This window comes from Symphalangus syndactylus, chromosome 8 (assembly GCF_028878055.3).
Source record: "Symphalangus syndactylus isolate Jambi chromosome 8, NHGRI_mSymSyn1-v2.1_pri, whole genome shotgun sequence".
NCBI lineage: Eukaryota > Metazoa > Chordata > Mammalia > Primates > Hylobatidae > Symphalangus > Symphalangus syndactylus.
In genome coordinates, this window is record NC_072430.2 from 67,175,712 (window position 1) to 67,201,576 (window position 25,865).

A 25,865-nucleotide genomic window follows, 5' to 3' on the forward strand; every position below is an offset into this window, starting at 1 on the left:
CCAGCCTCCCAAGTAGCTGGGATTGCAGGCACCCACCACCATGCCCTGCTAATTTTTGTATTTTTAGTAGAGACAGGATTTTGCCATGTTGCCCAGGCTGGTCTCAAACTCTTGGCCTCAAGGAATCCACCCACCTTGGCCTCCCAAATTGCTGGGATTACTACAGGCATGAGCCATCTCAGTCTGCCTTTTTTTTTTTTTTTTTCCTTTTATGGAGGTTTCATTATATACCATTCTCTTAATACTATCTTTTTATCTTTTTCTTTTTCTTTTTTTTTTCTTTTTAAGAGATAGGGTCTTGCTGTGTTGCCTAGGCTGGTCTTAAGCTCCTGGCTTCAAGTGATCTTCCTGCCTCAGCCTCTCAAAGTGCTGGGACTACAGGCATAAGCCACTGCACCTGGCCTGTACTATCTTTTGGAGACCAAAAGTTTTAAATTTTTATCAGTTTGTTTTTTTAGGGACCGTGCCATTAGTGTCATATCTAGGAAACCTTTGCCTAACCCAGGGTTACAAAAATTTTCCCTTCTAGAAATTTTTTATTTATTTATTTTAATTTTCAAAAGTAGAGACAGGGTCTCACTATGTTGCCCAGGCTGGTCTCGAATTCCTGGCCTAAAGTGATCCTTTGGCCTCGGCCTCCCAAAATTTTGCAATTATAGGTGTGATCCACCATACCTGGCTTGTTCTAGAAATTTTATAGTTTAAATTTTGTATTTATATCTATGACTCATTTGAATCACTTTTTCTTTCTTTTTAAAAAAAAAACTCGTCTTGTGGTGCTGATTGAATCATTTTATATATGGTGTGATAATTCTGTGTATGGTATGTTTGTGTTTTTGCATATGGATATCTGGTTGTTCTGCCACCATTTATTGAAAAGGCTATCCTTTTTCCTTTGCTAAAGGTCTTCATGCTTTTATTTAAAAAGTCAGTTGCCCATATATGTGTGGTTTTATTTCTAGATTCTCTATTCTGTTCTATTGATCGTTTTGTTTATCTCTATGTCAGTGCCATACTGTTTCGGTTACCATAGCTTTATAGAAATCCTTGAAATCAGGTAGTGTTAGCCCTTCAAACTTTGTTCTTCTTCAGAGTTGTTTTAGTTATTCTAGGACCTTTGTATTTCCATAAGAATTTTTTAATCAACATACCAATTTCTACAAAAAAGCTTGCTGGAATTTTGATTGAGATTGTGTTGCATCTACAGATCATTTGGGAGGAATTGACATAATAATGTTGAGTCTTCCAACTCATAGTTTATCTCTTCATTTATTTAAGTATTTAATTCCTATCAGCAGTATATTGTATTTTTATTTTTATTTATTCATTTTTATTGTATTTTATTTTTATTTTTTTGAGATTGAGTCTCACTCTGTCACCCAGGCTGGAGTGCAGTGGCATGATCTCAGCTCACTGCAACCTCCTCCTCCTGGGCTCCAGCGATTCTCCCGCCTCAGCCTCCAGGGTAGCTGCCCGCGGGATTTCACTATGTTGGCTAGGCTGGTCTTGATCTCCTGACCTCAGGTGATCTATCTGCCTTGGCCTCCCAAAGTGCTGGGATTACAGGTGTGAGCAACCGTGCCCTGCCAGTATTTTGTAGTTTTAGTGTATATCCTTCAACTAAAATTTTTATTTTCTTTTTAAATTGAATTTTAATATTTCATAATGGGCTGGGTGTGGTGGCTCACACCTGTAATCCCAGCACTTTGGGAAGCTGAGGCAGGCAGATTACCTGAGCTCAGGAGTTAAAGACTAGCCTGGCCAACATGGTGAAACCCTGCCTCTACTGACAATACAAAAATTAGCTGGGTGTGGTGGTGTACACCTGTGGTCCCAGCTACTCGGGAGGCTGAGGCAGGCAAATCTCTTGAATCTGGGAGGTGGAGGTTGCAGTGAGCCAAGATCGCTGCCACCACACTCCAGCCTGGGCAAAAGAGCCAGACTCCGTCTCAAAAAAAAAAAAAAAAAAAAAAGCAAAACCCCAAAACATTTAATAATGAAAACATTGCCAGTATTCTTAATTGATGTTTGAGATATTTGCATTCTTGTGGAAATCTTGGCAACACAATGAAGAATTTGGCAAAAATAAATATCAATCAGACTATATATCCAAAAGGATTTATTTCCACATTGTACCCAAAACTCAAATGTTAATTACTGAACAAGTGCACTAGCAAGATTTTTAATTTAAATGTGAAGATGGAAAACTGAAAAATATCAATTAGGAAATAACATTTCTATAACTTGTCAAATGTAGTGGTTTATCAGGGTAAAAATTTAAAGTGCTTTTGTTTGTGTCTACACATGCATTTATAGTATGACACTATTTATAGTGTTACAGTAAGGAAATGCCTTCTGGCAATTTGAAAATATGGTGTAACTAAAATACAGGTCTGACTTGTTAATCTACTGTTAAAGACTGGAAATTATTTTAATTGCTCTTTTTCTGACTAGTCTTTCAAAAAATATGATAGGCAAATTGGTTCTGTTGTGGTAATTTTGTGTTTACTGTCTCTGTAGAAGTGTAAAGCATGGTTCTCTTCCATTGTCCTCTTGATGTCTTATTACAGTGTTTATGGGTGAGGTTTTAACATTGTGTATTTATTTTTATGACTGTTTTCGTATTTGAAATTAAGAAGTTTGGCATAAGAAACTTTGATGCTTGATGTTCAAATTGCTTTGTAGCTTATTTAACAAAATCATAATCACAGAAAAAGAATCCATCCCAGTTAGACATTATCTTAATTCTCATGTTCAATCATTTTCACTGAGTGGGGCCCTTGGCTTTTTATGGAAAGATGTTATAAGAAACAACCTTGCCGGGCGCGGTGGCTCACGCCTGTAATCCCAGCACTTTGGGAGGCCAAGGTGGGCGGATCACGAGGTCGGGAGATCAAAACCATTCATATAGGACAGTGAAACCCCATCTCTACTAAAAAATACAAAAAATTAGCCGGGCATGGCAGCGGGCGCCTGTAGTCCCAGCTACTCGGGAGGCCGAGGCAGGAGAATGGCGTGAACCTGGGTGGCAGAGCTTGCAGTGAGCTGAGATTGCGCCGCTGCACTCTATCCTGGGCGACAGAACAAGACTCCGTCTCAAAAAAAAAAAAAAAAAAGAAAGAAAGAAACAACCTTGCCTCAGGGAGGGGGGCCTGAGGAGGCAGGAGGATTGTTTGAGCCAAGGAGTTGGTGACCAGCTTGAGCAATTTAGGTAGGCCTCATCTTTAAAAGAAAAAAAAAAAAAAAACAGCCTTATGAAGTCTACTGCCACACTTACAGTATAAATGTTTATTTATTTATTTAGAGATAGAGTCTCATTATGTTTGGAAGCCTGAAACTCCTACGCCCAAGGAATCCTCCCACCTCAGCCACTAGAGTAGCTGGGACTATAGGCACCCCACTACGCCTAGTTAAATGTCTATTTTTTTAAAAATGTCTTTTAAAAGTCAATTGACCTATTAGAAATGTATGGTTAAAATGTAAGTTATCTTTGGCTGTGTTAAAGAAGTGCAGGGTATAAGAGGAAATCTTTATTTCCCCAAAACCTAATTTGAATTTATTAGAAAATATGTTAGAAACATATTTCTAACATAGAAATACATTAGAAAGCCTGATTTTTTTTTTATTATTGGTCCTATATGAATTTCTAACTGCCTTACTGTTAGACTTTTTGGACCAGACTTTTTCAAAGAGTAGTCTTTCCTTACTATGGCCTTCCACTTCCCCATTCCCCAATTCAAAATTATTTTTCTTTATCGGTTAGTTTGTATTTTGTCAAAATTATTTATGTAAATAAAAAGATAATTAGCTCTGTGAGGCTTGTTATGAAAAATAGCATTACTTCCCCCTTAAACACAAAATTTTCTGTTTCCTAGAGAAAACCACTTTAACTTTTCAAGGTGATTTATTTGCTTCTGTATTTCTAAGAAAGAAAAAGTGCTTATATTGCTATTTCTTGTTTTTTTCTGTTTTGGATGTTGTCTGTTGACTTCCTACCATGGAGGGTAAGGATTTAATACTCTTTTCTCTCTCTCTCTCTCTTTTTTTTTTTTTCTTTGGCAGGGACTCACTCTGTTGCCCAGGCTGGAGTGCAGTGGCACAAAGGATTTAATATTCTTTAATATGCACATACATTCCCCTCCAACCACACACACACTTTCCACTTTCTTCTTCTCTCACTTCAAAGTTATATCTTAATTTGGGTTGGATTAATATTCAAAGTTTACATTATTATGACTGTAAATGCTATTTTTGGAATTTTTTTTTTTTTTTGGAGGGGGACAGGGTCTCACTGTGTCGCCCAGGCTGGAGTCAAGTGGCATAATCTCCACTCACCTCAACCTCCACCTCCCAGGTTCAAGCTGAGATTACAGGCACATGCCACCAGGCCCAGCTAATTTTTGTATTTTTAGTAGAGATGGGGTTTCACTGTGTGGGCCAGGCTGGTCTTGAGCTCCTGGCCTCAAATGATCCACCCCCACCTTGGCCTCCCAAAGTGCTGAGATTATAGCCATGAACCACCACACCCGGCCTGTAAATGCCATTTAATTTCCTTTTTCTTTTCTAAATCACTGGTTTTACTGGAGTTATTAATTATCTTGTTTTCTTGTTTGTGTGTTTTTCTATGTAGTATACTTATTACCAAATTCAAACTTTTTACCAGTTTTCTAAATATCCTATCAAGATTTTCAACCCATTGTATACTCTGTCAAGTTCATTTTCTTGAGACCATTTTACATTCTAGTAGCAGTGTGTGATAGTTCCCATTGCTCCACATAGTTACCAACTTTTGGTATTATCAGAATTTTTAGTTTTGCTGCCTGGTGAGCAGATAGTGTTCATGGTCGTTTAATTTGCATTTTTCTGATTACTTAGAGCTAGAGCACTTTTTAATATATATATATTGGCTATTTGAATTTCTTCTTTTGTGAAGTGCTAGTTTAAGATAGTAATTTCCTTTCATTTTATCCTGGGCATTCCTTTGACCTTTCTTCTCTATTGATTCCTTTATTTCCTTTATTCCATATTTTTCTTTCTTGATTCATACCCTTGTTTTAGTGTAGTACAAATGACAGAAGCTTAATGAGAAAGACTACGTGAGAGATAAAGTTTTGGACCTTATTCTATCTAAGAATGTCACTTTAGCATGGCATTTGATATTGTTGGTATCTTGGATTCCAGGCTGAACATCATTGCCATCTAGCTTCTAGTATTACTGTTGAAATCTGAAGCTAATGTCTGCTTCTTGTATATAATCTGCTCCTCTTCACTTCCCTGTCCTCTCAGTCTTGTAGGATATTCTCTTTGTCTCCAGTGTCCTGACATTTAAATTTTGTTCAGTGCCATAGGCACTAGAAAAGCCCTTTAGACGTATTTTATTGGTAATTTCCCCCCTCAATTTCCTCTGTTTGCTAGTTGATTCTCAAACTTTTGAAAACCTCATTTATGGTGAAGTGTAACATAATCAGAAAATGTGTAAAGGATATATAATACAATTTAAGGAACATCTATTTAACACTCAGATTAGAAGACAGAGCATTGTCAGCACTTTTCTCAGAATAACTCTCCAAAAGGTAACCATTTTTGTGGTATTCACTGTTTTGATTTTCTTTCTTTTTGAGACGGAGTCTCGCTCTGTTGCCAGGCTGGAGTGCAGTGGCATGATCTTGGTTCACTGCAACCTCCGCCTCCTGGGTTCAAGCAATTCTCCTGCCTCAGCCTCCCGAGTAGCTGGGACTACAGGTGTGCACCACCACGCCCAGCTAATTTTTGTATTTTTAGTAGAGACGGGGTTTCACCATGTTGGCCAGGATGGTCTCGATCTCTTGACCTCGTGATCTGCCTGCCTCAGCCTCCCAAAGTGCTGGGATTATAGGCGCGAGCCATCGCACCTGGCCTGTTTTGATTTTCTTAATAGTTTTTCCATCTCAGCGTGTATCTCTTAACACCATTGTTTAATTTGTTCTGAATTTGTTTATTTTTTATTTTTGTATTTAATTTTGTCTGACTTTGTGAATGGAATCCCATTGTATGTATTCTTTTTATCTGGCTTCTTTCTGCCAACATTTTTTCAAGGTGCATCCACATTTTATGTCGCTGTCATTATTACTGCATTTTTTGACTGTGTATATTCCATTGTATTAATAAGCCACAATTTATCTGTCCCATTCTGGATGAATATTTGAATTCTTTTCTAGTTTTGGAAGGTATTATTAATAATGTTATTTATGAGCCTTCTAGCATATGTCTTCTGGTAAACATTTCTCTAGAGCATTGCTGTCTAGAAGAGATGCAATGTGAGCCACACATGTAATTTAAAATTTTCCCTCCTAGGCTGGGCATGGTGGCTCATGCTTGTAATCCCAGCCCTTTGGGAGGACAAGGCAGGAGGATTGCTTGAGCCCAGGAGTTCAAGGCCAGCCTGGACAACACAGCGAGAACCTGTCTCAAAAATTTAAATAATAATAATAATAATAAATTAAAAAATAAATAAAAATAAAATTTACCCTCGTAAGTGAATTAATGCAGGAACAAAAAACCAAATACCGCATGTTCTCATTTACAGGTGAGAGCTAAACATGGGGTAACCATGGACATAAAGATGTTAACAATAGACAGCGGGGACTAATAGAGAGAGTAGTACTATGCTCAGTACCTGGGTGATGGGATCATTTGTACCGCAAACCTCAGCATGACACAATATACCTAGGTAACAAAATCTGCACATGTACCCCCTTAATCTAAAATAAAAGTTAAAAACGAAAATTATCATAGCCACAGTTGAAAAGTAAGAAGAAACAGATGAAGTTGATTTTAATAACATATTTTTAACCCAATAAATCTAATCATTTCAGCATGCGTCATAAAAATTGAGAATTTGACTTCTTATTTTAATACTGAATCCTTGAATCTGGTTTGTATTTTACACCAACATCCCATTTCAACTCAGTGGAGCTACATTTCAGGTGTTCAGTACCCACATGAGGCTAGTGTCTATTATATTGGACTGTATAGCTCTAAAGAAATATATGTAAATCTATCCTTAATATATATATATCCTATAGTGGAATTGCTCAGTCATAGAGTATACATGTCTTGAACTTTAGTACTTAATGGCAAAGTTTTTGAAAGTGATTGAACCGTTTTACATTCTAGTAGCAGTGTGTGATAGTTCCCATTGCTCCACATAGTTACCAACTTTTGGTATTATCAGAATTTTTAGTTTTGCTGCCTGGTGAGCGGATAGTGTTCATGGTCGTTTAATTTGCATTTTTCTGATTACTTAGAGCTAGAGCACTTTTTAATATATATATATTGGCTATTTGAATTTCTTCTTTTGTGAAGTGCTAGTTTAAGGGTTTTTTGCCCATTTTTTGTCTTGGGATTTTTATCATTTTTTTTCTTACTGAACTTTTAGGAGTTCTCTATATATTCTGGATATGAGCCTTTTGTTATATGTACTACATATATCTTCTCCAGCTCCGTAACTTGCCTTTTTACTTTCTTAAAGATGTCTTTTGATAAACCGAAATTTTAAAGTTTAATATAAAGTTTATCAGTTCTTTCCTTCATAGCTAGTAATTTTTTGTGTCCTATATAAGAAATCTTTTTCAATCCTGAAATCATGAAGACATTATCTAGTTTTACACTGTCAGAGCTTTATTGGGTATATTTATTTATTAGGCCTAACATGCAGCTAGGATTGATTTTTGGGTAAAGGATGAAGTAGGAGTTGATTTTATTTTTCTGCAGTGGTTCAACACTATTCATACACTTCCCTGCCTCCCTGCAACTCTCTGCCACACCTCATACTCTACAGTGCCATCTTTGTGAATAAGCGTCTATATATATATATGGACTTGTTTGTGGACTCTGTTATGTCCCATTGATTTCTTTCTCTATCCTTATGCCATTGTCACATTCTTCATTACTATAGCTTTGTAATAAATCCTGACAACCATTGGAGCAAATCCTTGTACTTCCTTACAAACATATGACTTTGTTGTCAATAATTAAAAAAAAAGAATATATGACTGGTTTTCTTAGCCTTTTGCACTTTTATGTACATATGAAATTATCTTGGCATTTTTAGCAAAACAACCTGCATGGTTTTGATTGTGATTTTATAACTGCGTGTATCAATTTTGAGAGAATTCAGTTGTATACGATATTAAGTCTGACAGTTCACCAACATGGTATCATCTTTCATTTATTTAGCTCTTTAATTTTTCTTAAAGTCTAGTTTTCTCCCTAGGGGTCATGTGTACCTTATCATGTACTCAAGGTATGCGGTATTTTAAATTCTATTGTTAATGCTATTTAATTTTTTTTTTTTTTGAGACAAGGTCTCACTCTCACCCAAGCTGGAGTGCAGTGGCATAATCATGGCTCACTGCAGCCTCGACCTCCCGGGCTCAGGTGATCCTCCCACATCAGCCTCCCGTGTAGCTGGGACTACAGGTGCGTGCCACCACATCTGGCTAATTTTTTGTAGAAGTGGGGTTTCACCGTGTTGCCCGGACTGGTCTTGAACTCCTGGGCTCAAGTGATCCTCCCGCCTCAGCTTCCCAAAGTGCTGGGATTACAGGAGTGAGCCACCACACCTGGCCTAAAAATTTTGTTTGCTAGCTTTGTTGCTGTTACATAGAAAGAAAAGTTTATTTTTTATGAATTCAGGTAATTTATCTTTACAATATTTTTGTCCTGCACGGGTACATTATTTTGTCCTCCATGGGTGCATTGATTCTTCAGAGAAGCAGAACCAATAGGAAACAAACACACACACACACACACACACACACACACACACACACGACATATACTGTAAGGAAATAGGCTCATGAGGTTATGGTGGCTAAGAAGTCCAAGATCTGCATTTGTCAAGCTGCAGACCCACAAAAGCCAATGGTATAATTCTAGTCCTAGTCTGAAGGCCTGAGAACCAGAAGAGCTGATGATACAAATTCCAGTCTGAGTCTGAGTCTGAAGGCAGAAGACTGACGTCCCAGCTCAAATACAGTCAGGCAGAGAGAAAGAATTCTTTCTCAGCCTTTTGTTCTATTCAGGCCTTTAGTCAAGTAGATAAGGCCACATTGGGGAGGGTAATCTGCTTTTCTCAGTCTACCAACTCAAATGTTAATCTCCTCCAGAAATACTCTGACAGACATACCCAGAAATAGTGTGTAACCAGTTACATGGGCACCCCAAAATTAACCATCACAATGGGCAGTCAGATGATCTGCAAATTTTCTTCTTTACCGATTCTGAAATTTTCTTTTTCTTGGTTTACTGCACCAGCCAGGACCTCCAAATATAATGTGGAATAGAAATGGTAATAGAAAATATCCTTTTTCTTGATCTCAAAAGGAAAGCTATCAGTGTCTTGTCGTACCATTAACTATGATTTTATTATAGCTTTTTTTTTTTTTTTTGAGTTGTAGTCTTGCTCTGTCGCTCAGGCTGGAGTGCAGTGGCGTGATCTCGGCTCAGTGCAACCTCTGCTTCCCAGTTCAAGCGATTCTTCTGCCTCAGCCTCCCGAGTAGCTGGGCCTACAGGCACTCACCACCATGCCAGCTAATTTTTGTATTTTTAGTAGAGACGGGGTTTCACCATATTGGCCAGGGTGGCAACTCTGACCTTGTGATCCCCCCATCTCGGCCTCCCAAAGTGCTGGGATTATAGGTCTGAGCCACTGCACTCGGCCTATTGTAGCTTTTTAGTATACATCCTTTATCAAATGAAAGAAGTTCACAAAGAGATTTTTTGTTTGTTTGTTTGAGACAGAGTCTCACTCTCACCCAGGCTGGAGTGCAATGGCACATGATCTCGGCTCACTGCAACCTCCGCCTCCCGGGTTCAAGCGATTCTCCTGCCTCAGCCTCCTGAGTAGCTGGGACTACATGCGCCTGCTACCATGCGTGGCCAATTTTTTGTATTTTTAGTAGAGACGGGATTTCACCATGTTGGCCAGGCTGGCCTTGAGCTCCTCACCTCAAGTGATCCACCCACCTCGGCCTCTTAAAGTGCTGGGATTATAGGCGTGAGCCTCCGTGCCAGGCCCACAAAGAGATTTTATCATGAATGAATGTTGAATTTTTTTCAAATGGCTTTTCTACATATATATTGGGATGGTCATATTATTTTTCTTTTCTTTTCTTTCTTTCTTTCTTTTTTTTTTTTTTTTTGAAATGGAGTCTCGCTCAGTCATCCAGGCTGGATTGCAGTGATCTCGGCTCACAGCAGCGTCTGTCTCCTGGGTTCAAGCAGTTCTCCTGCCTTAGCCACCCAAGTAGCTAGGATTACAGGCCTGTGCCACCACACCTAGCTAATTTTTATATTTTTAGTAGAAACGGGGTTTCACCATGTTGTCCAGGCTGGTCTCGAACTCCTGACCTCAGATGATCCACCCACTTCCAGCCTCCCAAAGTGCTGGGATTACAGGTGTGAGCCACCATGTCTGGCTATGATTGTATAATCTTATTTGTATACATTATGGAATTTAGTTAGGTGACACTTAGGCTTTTTTTTTTTTTTCTGGATTCATAAGTTAAAATGGCCTATAATTTTCTTTTCTTTTAGAGATGAGGTCTTGCTCATTCCCCCAGGCTGGAGCACAGTGGTACCATCATGTCTCACTGTAGCCCTGACCTTCTGGGCTCAAGTAATCCTTCTGCCTTAGACTCCTGAGTAGCTGGGACTACAGGCATATGCCACTATGCACAGCTAATTTTTTATTTTGGAGAGACGGGGTCTTGCTGTGTTGCCCAGGCTGGTCTGGAACTCCTGGCCTCAAGTGATCCTCTGACCTTGGCTTCCCAAAGTGCTGGGATTACAGGCATGAACCACTGTGCTGAGCTAAAAATGGCCTATAATTTTCATCTTTCTTTTTGAGTTTATGTATAAAGTCTAGTCCCAAAATAAATTGGAGAGTATCTTTTTTAAAAAAATTTTCTAAATGTTCGCTTAAGATTGTTGTATTGCTTCCTTTGTCAATGAAGCCAGGTAGACCCCTATAATGGGCTATAATACAAGTCTCAACAAATTTCAAAAGATTGAAATCATAGAAAATATGTTTTCTGGCCAGGCATGGTGGTTTATGCCTATAATCCCAGCATTTTGGGAGCCAGAGGTGGGTGGATAGCTTGACCTCACAAGTTCAAGGCCAGCTTGAGGTCAAGGCTACAGTGAGCCATGATTGCACTACTGCATTCCAACGTGGGTGGTCGAATGAGACTCTGTCTCAAAAAAATTAAATAAGTAAATAAAAATGAAAAAGAAAGTATTTTTTTTTTTTTTTGAGACGGAGTCTTGCTCTGTCGCCCAGGCTGGAGTGCAGTGGCATGATCTCGGCTCACTGCAAGCTCCGCCTCCCAGGTTCACGCCATTCTCCTGCCTCAGCCTCTCCGAGTAGCTGGGACTACAGGCACCCGCCACCACACCCGGCTAATTTTTTGTATTTTTAGTAGAGACGGGGTTTCACCGTGGTCTCGATCTCCTGACTTCGTGATCCGCCCACCTCGGCCTCCCAAAGTGCTGGGATTACAAGCGTGAGCCACCGCGCCCGGCCAAAAGAAAGTATGTTTTCTGACCACATGTGATTATTATAGAAATCAATTTTAAAAACCTTTAAAAAAATCTCATGTTTAAAAATTAAGAAATTTGCTTCTAGATTCTTAAGATGAAAGAAGAAACCATAATGGAAATTAGAAACTATAGTCCACCATTCTTATCCTTGGGTTCTTAATCCATAGATTCAGCCAACCTCAGATCAACAGTATTTGGGAAAATAATGGATGGTTGCATTTGTACTGAACACATACAGACTTTTCTCTTGTCATTATTTCCTAAACAATACAATATAACCACTATTACATAGCATTTACATTGTATTAGGTATTATAAGTAACCTATAGATGACTTAAAGTATATGGGAGGATGTGTGTAGGTTGTATACAAATGTTACACAATTATATATAAAGGACTTGGACATCCATGGATTTGGGTATCCACAGGTGTCCTGGAACTAATTTCCTACAGATACTGAAGGATGACTGTATTTTGAACTGGAAGATTACAAAAATATTCCATATGAAAATATGTGGGTTTTTACAAAAGTAGTTTTAGAGAAAACATACATATTAGAAAAGGAAGGTTGACAAAAATGAGCAAAGTATCCATCTCAAGAAGTTGGCAAAAGGACATAAAAAGCAGAAGAAATAATGAAGATAAAGCAAAAATAAATGAAATATAAAACAAACATAAAATAGGATCATAAAAGCCAAGAGTTGGTTCTTTAAAAGATTAATAACATTGATAAACCTCTGAGATGCTGATCAAGAAAAGAACGAATACACAAATAACTAATATTAGGACTGAAAGAAGGGATTTTACTATAAATCCTATAGACTTACAAAATATGAGGCTATAATGGACAATTTTATGCTATTTTTTTTTTTTTTTTTGTGAGATGGAGTTGTCCAGGCTGGAGTACAGTGGTGCGATCTCTGCTCACTGCAACCTCTGCCTCCCAGGTTCAAGCAATTCTCCTGCCTCGGCGTCCTGGGTAACTGGGATTACAGGCACGTGCCACCACACCCAGCTAATTTTGTATTTTTAGTTTCACCATGTGGCCAGGATGGTCTTAAACTTCTGACCTCAGGTGATCCATCCACCTCGGCCTCCCAAAGTGCTGGGATTACAGATGTTAGCCACCGTGCCTATGCTAGTTTTTTAAAAGTCTAATTTTGTTCAGGCATGGATCTCTTAGGAAATGGCAAAGTCTAAATCATAGACTCATCATCATTTGGCAATGGTCGGTTTAGCGGTGGGTGTGTGATCTGATGTTAGAAAGAACTCTATGGTAAATTTTGAGACTTCAAATGAAATGGTTAACTTCAATGCTGTGTTTTTTGTGGGGAGGGTTTTAAATTACTTTTGCTTAACTATGAGGCTATTCAAGTTATCTATTTTTGTGTTAGTGCTTCTGATATCCTTCTGACTTCATGGCATAAAAAGTTAAAGCAGGCTGGGTGCGGTGGCTCATGCATATAATCCCAGCACTTTGGGAAGCTGAGGTGGGAGGATCACTTGAGCCCAGGAGTTCAAGACCAGTCTGGGCAACATGGTGAGACTTCATCTCTACAAAAAGTTTTAAAAATTAGCCAGGTCATCGTGGCACACACCTGTAGTGCCAGCTACTTGGGAGGTTGATGTGGGAGGGTTGCTGGAGCCCAGGTCTGCAGTGAGCCTGGGTGACAGAGTGAGACCCTGTCTCAAAAAAAGAAAAGAAAGGAAAGCAATAATTTTTTATTATTTCTTTCAACAAATATTTATAGAACACCTACTGTATGCTAGGTACTATTTACCATATTTCTTATATCCAGTCAGACTGGATTATTATTTAGGACAGAAAATTTAGAAACAAAAACGGCTCATTCCTAGAAGGATACAGCTGCTTAAAAAAAAAAAATAAAGAAAAGAAAAGAAAGAAAGGTGGGGGGCTTAGCATAGCTGGAGGTGACAGTGCTATTGTGAAAGCTGAGTAGCACCTATTTCACAGAGCACCTCTACAATTTGTAAAGGAGTATAGTTTTCAGATATTACCTTTATTACTGGGATTCATGACCTGCATAGACTTCAAGTAGGTTTATTGACTTCAAGGTATCCACAATTCCTCTGAAATTGTATAGAATAGTTTATGTGTATATGCTTTTTGGTGATAGAGAAGAGAGGGTTCAATGGCTTTCCATAGATTTTTCAAAGGGTCCAAAAATGCTTAAGAACCACTGCTCTATGGATTAAGAAAAGTTTACAGAGACCAACAAATAGTTTTTTTCTTCATTTTGTGTTTTATGTCTATTTTGAGTAACCATTATAGTAAAATATTAATTATATATAAAGATTCTCTTTGACTTTTGTTCAATTTATATTATTTTGCCATTACTTTAACTGATAACTTTTTTTTAAAGGTTCAGGAACAAGTGCATCCCACTCTCTCAGCTAATGAAGAGTCTCTCTATTATATTGAAGAGCTGATTTTTCAGCTGCTTAATAAATTATGCATGGCCCAGCCAAGGACTGTTCAAGATGTAGAGGTAAAAATTATTTTGTCATTTCAAAATGTCACTCAACCACTGTATGAATTAATTTTTGTATCTATATCATTCTAAATTATTGTGAAAACTAAAACCACTGAAATTACGTATGATATATATGGTCAGTTTGTTTTTGTCAAAAACGTCAAGGCAGTTCATTGAGGAAAGGCAAGTTTTTCAGAAAAAAAAAGTCTTAGAACAACTGGGTACATTTATGAGAGGAAAAAACCTTGAAACCTATCTCATGCTATAGACAAAAATTAATTCAAAATGGATCATGGCCTTAGACATAACAGCTAAACTACAAGATTTCTAGAAGAAAATTCTGGAAAATATCTTCATAACCTGGGGTTAGGGACATATTTTTTAGAGAGAACTCAAAACATAGTACTTTATATTGAATAATAAGGCTAGGTGCGGTGGCTCACACCTGTAATCCCAGTACTTTGGGTGGCGGGAGACCGTCTCAAAAAAAAAAAAAAACAAAACAAAATGTTCTCTATGTCAGTTGAGATGATGGTTACACAGACATAAGCATTTCTAAAACTCAACAAATTGTACATTTTATGATCTGTGTATTTTACTGCATATAACTATTACCTCAGTAAAAGATCAGTGTAAATTTTGAGGACATTTGCTCATTGATTTAAAAAAAGTATATGTATGTATGTGTGTGTGTGTGTATATATATATATCTGAAAAACTATGTTTAAATTAGTACTAAAATAATTGTTTTGCCTTGGTTACATGGGAGCATTTTTGGATTTTTAGCAATATCTGTTAGGGAGAGTTTTACTTCTTTTGTATAAAAGCACCCTGTGCACATAAAATTAATATTAATAAAATTGGTATTATTTTTCTCCTGCTAAAAACAAAACAAATGTCTAATAGTACAGCTATCAAAAATTATTTTTATTTTTATTTTTTGAGATGGAGTCTCACTCTGTCACCCGGGCTGGAGTACAGTGGTGTGATCTTGGCTCACTGCAACCTCAGCCACCCAGGTTCAAGCGATTGTCCTGCCTCAGCCTCCCAAGTAGCTGGGACTACAGGCGTGCACCCCAGGCTAATTTTTATATTTTCAAAAATTATTTTTATACTGTACTGCTTACATTTCCCCCCTTTTTTTTTTTTTTTTGAAATTTGTTTCTATAAGCAACAACCTTCTTTCTTTCTTTTTATGAAGTGGCATGATCATAACTCACTGTAGCCTTGAACTCCTGGGCCCAAGTAATCCTCCTGCCTCAGCCTCCCGAGTAGCTGGGACTACAGGCACGTGTCACTCCACCCAGCTAATTTTTATTTTTATTTTTGTAAAGACTGGGCCTTGCTGTGTTGCCCAGGCTGGTCTTGAACTCCTGGCCTTCAGTGATCTTCCCTCCTCAGCCTTCCAAAGTGCTGGGATACAGGTGTTAGCCACCATGCCCAGCTACAACAACTTTCAGTATAAAGGAAAATCTTAATTTGTAGTGATTGAGCTATTAAGATTTTCCAGGATTCTTGGAATTAAAGCATTTTTTCCCCCTGCTCTCTGCTGCCAGTTGTTTGGATTTTGTTGTGTTTTGTTTTAAGAGACAGGGTCTTGCTTTATCACCCAGACTAGGGTGTAGTGTCAGGATCATAGCTCACTGTAGCCTTGAACTCCTGGGATCAAGCAGTTCTCCTGCCTCAGCCTTGCAAGTAGCTGGGACTACAAGTGCATGCAACCATGCCTGGCTAATTTTTAAAGTTTTTTGTAGAGACAGGGTCTCCCTACATTGCGCAGGCTGGTTTCATACTCCTGGCCTCAAGGGATCCTCCCACCTCGGTCTCCCAAAGTGCTGAGACTTAGTTAGAGGCATAGGCCACCATGCCCAGCCTCTGCTACTAGTTTTGAACATGAACTAAACACACTGAAAGCATACTTTTCAATAGCTAAATTTGCTAAAATCTGAGAATATAACTATAAATATAGGAAACCCTGCTAAGTTAGAGTTTAATTCAGATCTCAGTAGTTCTTGTTTTTCATGCCAATGAATCACTGATTAAATTAAAATTAGATGAACTGCCTAGGTGCAGTGGCTCACACCTGTAATCCCAGCACTTTGGGAAGTTGAGGCGGACACAATCACTTGAGCCCAGGAATTTGAGACTGGCCTGGGCAACATGGCAAAACTCTGTCTCTACAAAAAATAGACAAATTAGCCAAGAGTAGCGGTATGTGCTTGTAGTCCCAGCTACTCGGGATGCTGAGGTGGGAGGATCATTGGAGTCTGGGAAGTGGAGGTTGCAGTGAGCTGAGATCCCGCCACTGCACTTGCACTTCAGCCAGAAGTGACACAGACAGAGTGACAGGAGTGAGACCCTGTCTCCAAAAAAACAAAACAAAACAAAACAACAACAAAAAAACAAGATGAACCACAAAGGCTAGGGTTGTTTTTGTCAAGGTACGTATTTTCTAAGCCATTCTGAGCTCTTTCACCCACTTCATCTTCCAAGAGATACATGACCTCTTTTATTTGAAGCTCTAAGATTAGCGAAAGGAGACTGGCTGTATACTAATGATTAAAAATGAATGAACAATTTCTGCTCTGCTAGGTAAATAGTTTTAACTCTAGAAACCTAACTTAAAATCACTAATACATTATTTCATGTTCACTTTAATCTTTCTTATATATCCTATGTGTTGTTTTTTTCCTTTTTTCCAGTTCATCTTAATTATGCTTAAAGCTTTCTTTTTGAAGTTTACCTTTTTGTTTTATCCATGAAAATTATGTGGAAAATTTTTGATAGTCCTGTTGACCCTTTTTTTTTTTTTTTTCAGCTGGGGGTCTCCCTCTCACCCAGGCTGGAATGTAGTGGTGTGATCTCGGCTTGCTGCAACCTCCGCCTCCTGGGTTCAAGCAATCCTCCCACCTCAGCTTCCCAAGTAGCTGGGACTATAGGCATGCACCACCATGCCAGGCTAATTTTTGTATTTTTAATAGAGATGGGGGTTCACCATGTTGCCTGGCTGGTCTCAAACTCCTGAGCTCAAGTGATCCACCTGCCTCAGCCTCCCAAAGTGTTGGGATTACAGGCGTGAGCCACCGTGCCCAGCCTGACCTTTTTTTTAAGCCAAAAAATTTATTTATTACAGGAATCAGAATGTATTATGTCACTATTATCCGCTAGCATTAAGAATAGAGATCAAATTGAATTTTGTATTAATTTCCTATTTACAAACACTTTTATTAATACTACAATGGTTCTGCTGTGATTGAGCAGGAGCGAGTTCAGAAGACCTTTCCTCACCCAATTGATAAATGGGCCATTGCTGATGCACAATCTGCTATAGAAAAACGAAAACGAAGAAATCCTCTTTTACTGCCTGTGGACAAAATCCATCCTTCGTTGAAGGTAACAAAAGATTAAACGTTAGTTGGGGGGTGTTCTTTATAACAAGTAATATTTTATTTCTATATTTATAAAGCATTAATGTAGCATGGTCTGTGTTAGTGTGTATATGTGCACTTCCATGTGTATACTTGTACATACACATCGTATAAATATGTATACAAAATGATTATACTCTGGTGAAATTGAATTGCTTTTCAAACAATATTAAAAATTATTAATAGTGATAATGCATCACTATTATTTTGTGGCATCTTTTTTGTTTTTTAAATAGAGACAGGGTCTTGCTGTGTTGCCCAGGCTGGTCTCAAATTCCTGGGCTCAAGTGATCCACCTACTTTGGCCTCCCAAACTGCTAGGATAAGAGTCATGAGCCATCATGCCTGGCCCATTATGGCATCTTTATGGCATCTTCCAATGACTGCTACTCTGACTGATTCCTATGTAGTAGGCCATGATTCTCAGCCATTTGTTGATTAAGAAAGTGTATAATTTCAGAAGCTACTGTGAGTTCAGAACTGTCTTTAAAATTAATTTGTATTATCACAGATTATTTTTTATATACTGGAAAAGTGGGCTAGGACCTAGTTTGGCTACTAGATGGATATTAGTGCATAGGGCAAAATATGTTTGGTGTATATGGATTTTAAGAGTTTTGTAGCAAATTCAAGCCCCCCCCACCCCCACCTGCCACACACACACACAGACACTTCCACACATCCCCTCAGTAGACACTACTATAATTAGGGGATACTGGTTTTAAAGCAGAGTCCTTGAAGATAGCAGATATTCTGATATTTGTCAGATGAGTTTTGGTTAATGTATTAAGAGGCTTTTAGTGGAGTCCAACCCAAGATTTCTATATTAAGATCAACTATTGTTGTTTGATAAAAGGCAGAGTTGTTAGATTAGATGTCTCTTAAAAGAAAAAAAGCCCCTAATACAGGGACCAAAGATTCATTCTATATCCCGTAGTACCCATACATTTAGACATGTTAATAGAAAGTTTTTTATAAGCAAGGATGTTAAATAGGAATTTTTTAAGTGTTTAATACTTGACTGCTACATTTTGCAATTAAACTATTTATTCTTTTCACAGGAAGTGTTAGGGTACAAAGTGGACTACCATGTGTCCCTATATATTGTGGCTGTGCTAGAGTATATCTCAGCTGATATTTTAAAATTGGCTGGTAATTATGTTTTTAATATCCGGCATTATGAAATATCTCAGCAGGACATTAAAGTGTCAATGTGTGCGGATAAGGTAAGTGTTACAAGGTATTTAAACTTAACTTGAATAGCAACTATACTGATTTCTGCCTCAATCTTTTTGTACACATTATTAGATAAGTAATTTTTATAATTGCTCGTACTGGAAGAGAGAAAAATCCTGGCTTTACAGAGTAACCATGGTATTTCCAGGTTTTTAAGCATATGGCAGGATGGGGATCTCTTTTTTTGGTCAAGAATCTTTTACTTACAGGAAAAAAACATCCAGGGCCTCAAAACAATTTAAGTAGTTTCAGTTTTATATTTTTAGAAAGAGAATATATGGAGTTCACTCAGGTACTTTTAAGTGTAAGTAATTTTGAAGATCCTACTTTGGTTTCACAGCATAGCTTAGTGAGGCACAGGGGAGAGAAAATTAGACTGCAGTGTTGAAGTTACTCCCCTCTGATCATTTTTTTGTTTTTATATCTGTCTTCTTTCTTGGCTATAAGCTACTTGCGGGAAGAAATTGAGTCTTTCATATTCTTCTATATTCCTTTTCTTACCATCTTATTTTTCTTCCTATTTATTTATTTGAGACAAGGTCTCACTTTGTCACCCAGGCTGGAGTGCAGTGGCACAATCTCAGCTCACTGCAAACTTTGCCTCCCTGGCTCAAGCAATCCTCCTATCTCAGCCTCTCGAGTAACTAGGACCACAGGCGTGCATCACCACGTCCAGCTGTTTTTATATTTTTTGGAGAGATAGGGTTTCACCATGTTGCCCAGGCTGGTCTTCAACTCCTGAGCTCAAGTGCCTGCCTCAGCCTCCCAAAGTGTTGGGATTATAGGCATGAGCCACTGCACCCGCTGAAGCTATAATGCTGAATAACATAGCAATCCTTGTGTTAGAAGGTATTTATTTTACTGCAAAATAAAAATATTATAAACAGATAATTACAGAACAATATGATTAAAACTATCATACTAGTAAGTCCAAGGTACAGTGGAGAAAGTAATGAACTTTAGCATGGGTGAGGCCAGAAAGACTACAGAGAAAATGCCTAAATGAAACTCTCTCAGGGTGAACAACCTTCAGGAGCTAGCACATGCTGATGGTTCTCAGCCTTGACTGCACATCAGAATTAATAGAAAGCTTTTTAAAGAATGCTGATGCCTGCATATCACCCCCAGAGACTTAATTGGCCTGGACTGGATCTCCAAACCTCAGTGTTCTTTGAAAGCATTCTAGGTAATTCTGGTGTGCATTTATAATAACTGAGACTGATCATACGATGCCATAATTTCAGAAATGACTTTTCACTTACATCATGGTAACAATTCCTTGTTATCTCTATTTTGACTTATAAAATTATGGCTACTTTTTTTTTTTTACTTTGAAAATATCTTAGACTTATAGAAAAGTTGGAAGTACAACAAAAAGTAAGCCCTTGCCACTTGAACCATATGAGAGTAAGTTGCCGATATAGTATGTCCTATAAACAAGAACATTCTGCTACATTACCATAGTATGACTGACAGTCAAAATCTAGGAAATGAATACATTTGATACATTATACCATCTAACTTTCAAACATCATTCAAGTTTTGTCACATATCCTAATGATGATCTTTTTACCAAAATAATTCATTCCACAATCATATATTGTTTATGTGTCATGTATTTTTATCCTCTTCAGTCTGGAATAATTCCTCATTCCTCCCTTAACTTTAAAAAAAAAAAAAGATAGCAAAGCAGGCCAGGTGGTGGATCACGCCTGTAATCCCAACTCTTTGGGAGGCTGAGGCGGGCAGGTCGCTTAAGGTCAGGAGTTCAAACCAGCCTAGTCAACATGGCAAAACCCCGTCTCTACTAAACATACAAAAAACGGTAGCTGGGCATGGTGGCATATGCCTGTAATCCTAGCTACTTGGGAGGCTGAGGCACGAGAATCATTTGAACCCAGGGGGCAGAGTTTGCACTGAGTTGAGATTGCACCACTGCACTGCAGCCTGGGTGACAAAGCAAGACTTTCAAAAAAAAAAAGGTGGTAAAGCTGACTTTATTCAAGGGAGGCCATGGCAATAGGCACAGGGACCACTGCAGTGTAATCCCGTGGTTGGGGAGAGACATTAGAATCAACTCTCCTCCCTTAACTTTTATAACCCGGACACTTTTGAGGGTTACAGGTCAGTTGCTGTATAGAATGTCCCTCAATTTAGGTTTTCTTTGCTGTTTTCTTTTGGTTGGAATCAGGTAATGGTCTTTTGCAGGAATATCATAGAAATTGTGCTGTGTTCTTCTCATTGCATTTTCTCAGATGGCACACAGACACATGATTTCATTGTGTCTCATTAGTGGTGGTGATGTTGACTTTGATTACTTGATTAAGGAGTTATCTGCCAGGCTTTTCATCTGTGAAGTTACTCTTTTCCTTTTTGTAATTAATAAATGAATATTTTGTGGAGTACTTTGAAACTGTGTATCTTATTCTTCATCACACTCAAATTTATTTATTTTAATATGGACTAATGAATTGTTATTTTATTCAGTGGATCATAATCTGTTACTTCATTATTTAAATGTTGCAGGCCAGGCACCGTGGCTCATGCCTGTAATTCCAGCACTTTGGGAGGCTGAGACAGGTGGATCGCTTGAGGCCGGTTTTTTGAGACCAGCCTGGGCAACAGTCTCTACAAATAAAAAAAATTATCCGGGCGTGTGCTTGTGACTATAGTCCCAGCTATTTGGGAGGCTGAGGTGGGAGAATCACTGGAGCTCAGGAGGTCGAGGCTACACGGAGCCGAGATCACGCCACCGCACTCCAGCCTAGGTGACAGAGTGAGACAGTCTCAAAAAAAAAAAAAAGTTCCGGTTGTTCCAGATTTGGTTATTAGGAGCCCTAGCTTGGTTTTTCTGTTCCTGTCATTATTTGAGCACTTTATTTTCTTTTCTCCTTCCTATTTATTAATTTATTAAATTATAAATTGACAAATTATAGTTGTATATATTTATGAAGTACAAGGTAAGGTTATGATTATGAAGAAAATGTGGAATAATTAAATCAAGCTGATTAACATTTATTACCTCAAATACTTATTTTTTGTGGTGAGAACATTTGAAATTTACTCTTAGCTAGTAGAATAATGGTTAGAAGGCTAGGAAGGGTAGCTGGAGTGGGGGAAATGGGGATGGTTAATGGGTACAAAAATATTGTTAGAATGAATGGGATCTAGTATTTGAAAGCACAACAGGGTGACTACAGTCAACGATAATTTATTGTATATTTTACGACAATTAAAAGAGTGTAATTGGACTGTTTGTAACACAAAAAAAGGATAAATGCTTGAGGTGATGGAGACTCTATTTTATTCTGATGTGGGCATTATGTGCCTGCATTTACCCCATAAATATATACACCTACTATGTACCCACAAAAATTTCTTTTAAAAATTGAAATGACAAAAAAATTTACTCTTTTTGCAATTTTGAAATGTAAATACATTATTATTTACTATATTCACCATATTGTGCAATAAATCTTACAAAAAAGACCCAATTCCTCCTAATTGAGGTTTTGTCCCCCTACCCTTCAGCCTCTGGTAACCACATTCTACTCTGCTTCTATGAGTTTGTTCTAGATTCCACATGTAAGTGAAAACACGTGCATTTTCTTTGTTGTTTGTTTGTTTTTTGTTTTTGTTTTTATCCTTTTTGAAACGGAATCTCGCTCTTTCGCCCAGGTTGGAGTGCAGTGGCGTGATCTTGGCTCACTGCAACCTCTGCCTCCCAGGTTCAAGCGATTCTCCTGCCTCAGCCTCCCAGGTAGCTGGAACTACAGGTGCCTGCCACCATGCCTGGCTAATTTTTGTGTTTTAAGTAGACGGGGTTTCACTATGTTGGCCAGGCTGGTCTCAAACTCCTGACCTTGTAATCTGCCTGCCTCGGCCTCCCAAAGTGCTGCGATTACAGGCGTGAGCCACCACACCCAGCTTGTTTGTTTTTGAGAGCTTGAGTCTCCCTCTGTCACCCAGGCTCACTGCAGCTTCAAACCCCTGGGCTCAGGCAATCCTCCTGCCTCAGCCTCACAAGTAGCTAGAGCTATAGGCGCCTGCCACCATGCCCAGCTAATTTCTAAATTTTTGTAGGAATGGGGTCTCACTATGTTGCCCAGGCTGGTCTGGAACTCCTGGCTTCTAGTGATTTTCTTGCCTCAACCTCCCAAGATGCTGGGATTACAGGTGTTGGCCACTGCACCAGGCCATAAACTATTTTTTTGAATAAGTCATTCCCTTATTTGAAGCATTTTTCTATGTCCTAAATCTTCACCTTTTGAGAGTGTTAAAAAATCTTCATGTGGCAGGATTTTCAGATCCCCTTGTTATATTGCTTTTGGACTGATTTCTAAAACTGTGAAGACAATAGTCCAGATTTGGTCTGACCAACAGAGTATATTGAAATGCACGTACATATCCTTTATTCTATATGCTATTCTTTAATAATTTCAGCATTAATATTTTGGCACCATGTTACTCTGTGTACTTATTGAGTCTGCAGATTTCTGAACTCCCGAGGACTGTTCCACATGAAGTACCATTATGTTAGGTCTTTGATTTCTCCAACTTGTGCTGTTGATTTTTTGTTATTGTTGTAAGAATGAACGTGAATTTATCCCTAGAAAATTTCATACTGTTATTGAGGCTGTGTTCCAGCATATATAGATATTTTAAAAATTGAATTCTGTCATTCAGCATTTTAGATACTGTACCCAGGTTTTTGTAATGTGTACAAATCTGATAAACCTTGAATTAAAATTATTTAGTAAAAGTGTTGAAAAGGCCAGGTGCCTTTGAATCTGGGAGGCGGAGGTTGCAGTGAGCCGAGATCACGCCACTGCACTCCAGCCTGGGTGACAGAGCGAGACTCCATATTATTTTATTTATTTATTTATTGTTGTTGAGACAGAGTCTTGCTCTGTCATCCAGGTTGGAGTGCAGTGGCGTGATCTTGGCTCACTGCAACCTCCACCTCCCAGTTTCAAGCGATTCTCCTGCCTCAGCCTCTGAAGTAGCTGGGATAACAGGTGCCTGCCACCATGCCTGGCTAATATTTTTGTATTTTTAGTGGAGATGGGATTTTACCATGTTGGACAGGCCGGTCTCAAACTCCTGACCTCAGGTGATGCACCCGCCTCAGCCTCCCAAAATGCTGGGATTACAGGTGTAAGCCCCCGTGCCCAGCCAATACTCCATCTTTTTTTTTTTTTGAGACGGAGTCTCGCTTTTTTGCCCAGGCTAGACTGCAGTGGCGCAATCTCGGCCCATTGCAAGCTCCACCTCCTGGGTTCACGCCATTCTCTTGCCTCAGCCTCCCGAGTAGCTGGGACTACAGGCACCCGCCATCACGCCCGGCTAATTTTTTGCCAATACTCTATCTTAAAAAAAAAAAAAATTGAAAGAGATTATATAAGAAATGAGATTTCTTGCATATGTTATTAGTGGCATTCTTCTAGGTTAAAAGTTACCACTTTTCTTCATTATTGCCTTTTAGTTAGCTATTATTTCACATTTTATTCAATTCATGGGTCAACAAACTTTACCTATAAAGGCCCAGGGGATAAATATTTTAGGCTTTGTGGGCCATACATCTTTCTTGCATCTACTCTTCCCTGCTCTTGTAGCATGAAAGCAGCCATAAATGAATGAGCATGGGCTATGTTCCAGCAAAACTTTATTTACAAAAACAGGCTGCGGGCTGGATTTGGCCTGTAGTTTGCTGGTCCTTGTTTCAGACATTCCTGTCATGATCTCCTATTTGTCACAAGAGACTGTCATATGCTTAGCTAAAATCCAGATGACTTGGTCGGGCATGGTGGCTCACGCCTGTAATCCTAGCACTTTGGGAGGCCAAGACGGGCAGATTGTCTGAGTTCAGGAGTTCGAGACCAGCCTGGGCAACATGGTGAAACCGCATCTCTACTAAAATACAAAAAATCGGCCAGACGTGGTGGCGGTTGCCTGTAATCCCAGCTACTCAGGAGGCTGAGGCACAAGAATTGCTTGAACCTGGGAGGCGGAGGTTGCAGTGAGCCGTGTACCACTGCATTCCAGCCTGGGCAACAAAGTGAAACTATGTTTCAAAAAAAAAAAAAAAAAAAAAATCCCGATGACTTGATATGTGGGTGTAGTTATGTAACCCTAAGTAATGAGGTTGTATGACATGGTGTGATCTTAGTATATCCAAACTGATATCTAGAGATCACTAGTTCAAGAGCTCACAGACCATCTGTTTAATAAATTATTTGAATACATGGTTTCTAGGGATATCTTTAATTTGCCAGACAGAGAACTTGAGAATCAACCCTATTTCTTTACATTTAAAAATAAAAGCAACATTTGGCTATATGAGGTATTCTAGCATATCAAAGATTGATGAGAATTAGATGATCATAGGAAAGAACCATAGGATTTAACTTCTAGTATATATGTTACTATTAATGAAAATAGTATTTAAAATGGAAAAATTGAACATAAATGCTTAAGAAGGAAACTGATGTTTAGGAAAGGTAAAGGCCAGGCACAGTGTTTCACACTTGTAATCCCAGCACTTTAGGAGGTTGAGGCAGGAGGATAGTTTGAGCCCAGGAGTTTGAGACCAGCCTGGGTAGCATAGCAAGACTTCATCTCTACAAAAAATTTAAAAAAAGAAACAAAGAAAGGTGAGACACCCTGGGGAATATAGCAAGACCTCATCTCTACTAAAAGTAAAAAAAATATTAGCTGGGTGTGGTGGTGCATCCCAGCTACTTGGAAGGCTGAGGTGGGAGGATTGCTTGAGCCTGGGACATTGAGGCTATAGTGAGCTATTATTGTGCCATTGGGCAACAGTGGACAAAAAAAAAAAAAAAAGGTGAGAGAATAAGAGGGCACAAAGCTGCTCTGAGGAAGCTTAGTTCACCAGATCTAGATGTACTAGCAGTTGAGTTCTATATTTTCTTTCTTTTATTTTTAACCTATTGAATTATACTTTTTTTTTTTCCTTCTGAGACAGACTCTTGCTCTCTCAACCAGGCTGGAGTATAATGGCGTGATCTTGGCTCACTGCAACCTCTGCCTCCTGGGTTCAATCCATTCTCCTGCCTCAGCCTTCTGAGTAGCTGGGATTACAGGCACCTGCCACCACACCTG

At 38.7% G+C, this 25,865-nt stretch overlaps 1 protein-coding gene across 4 annotated transcripts in view; it reads left to right on the top strand.

The window, feature by feature from the left end:
* The window catches only part of SOS2 (SOS Ras/Rho guanine nucleotide exchange factor 2), a 116,423-nt gene that overhangs the window by 13,864 nt on the left and 76,694 nt on the right, over positions 1-25,865 (top strand). For 3 of the 4 annotated variants that reach the window (XM_055289432.2, XM_055289431.2, XM_055289430.2), the window contains exons 2-4: positions 13,969-14,094; positions 17,341-17,472; positions 18,569-18,733. In XM_055289432.2, coding sequence (XP_055145407.1) covers positions 14,062-14,094; positions 17,341-17,472; positions 18,569-18,733 — 330 coding nt within the window. In that variant the 5' untranslated portion in view covers positions 13,969-14,061. Of the gene's footprint in view, positions 1-11,463; positions 11,576-13,968; positions 14,095-17,340; positions 17,473-18,568; positions 18,734-25,865 lie in introns of all 4 variants that reach the window. The other variant, XM_063644574.1, reaches the window with a different exon arrangement.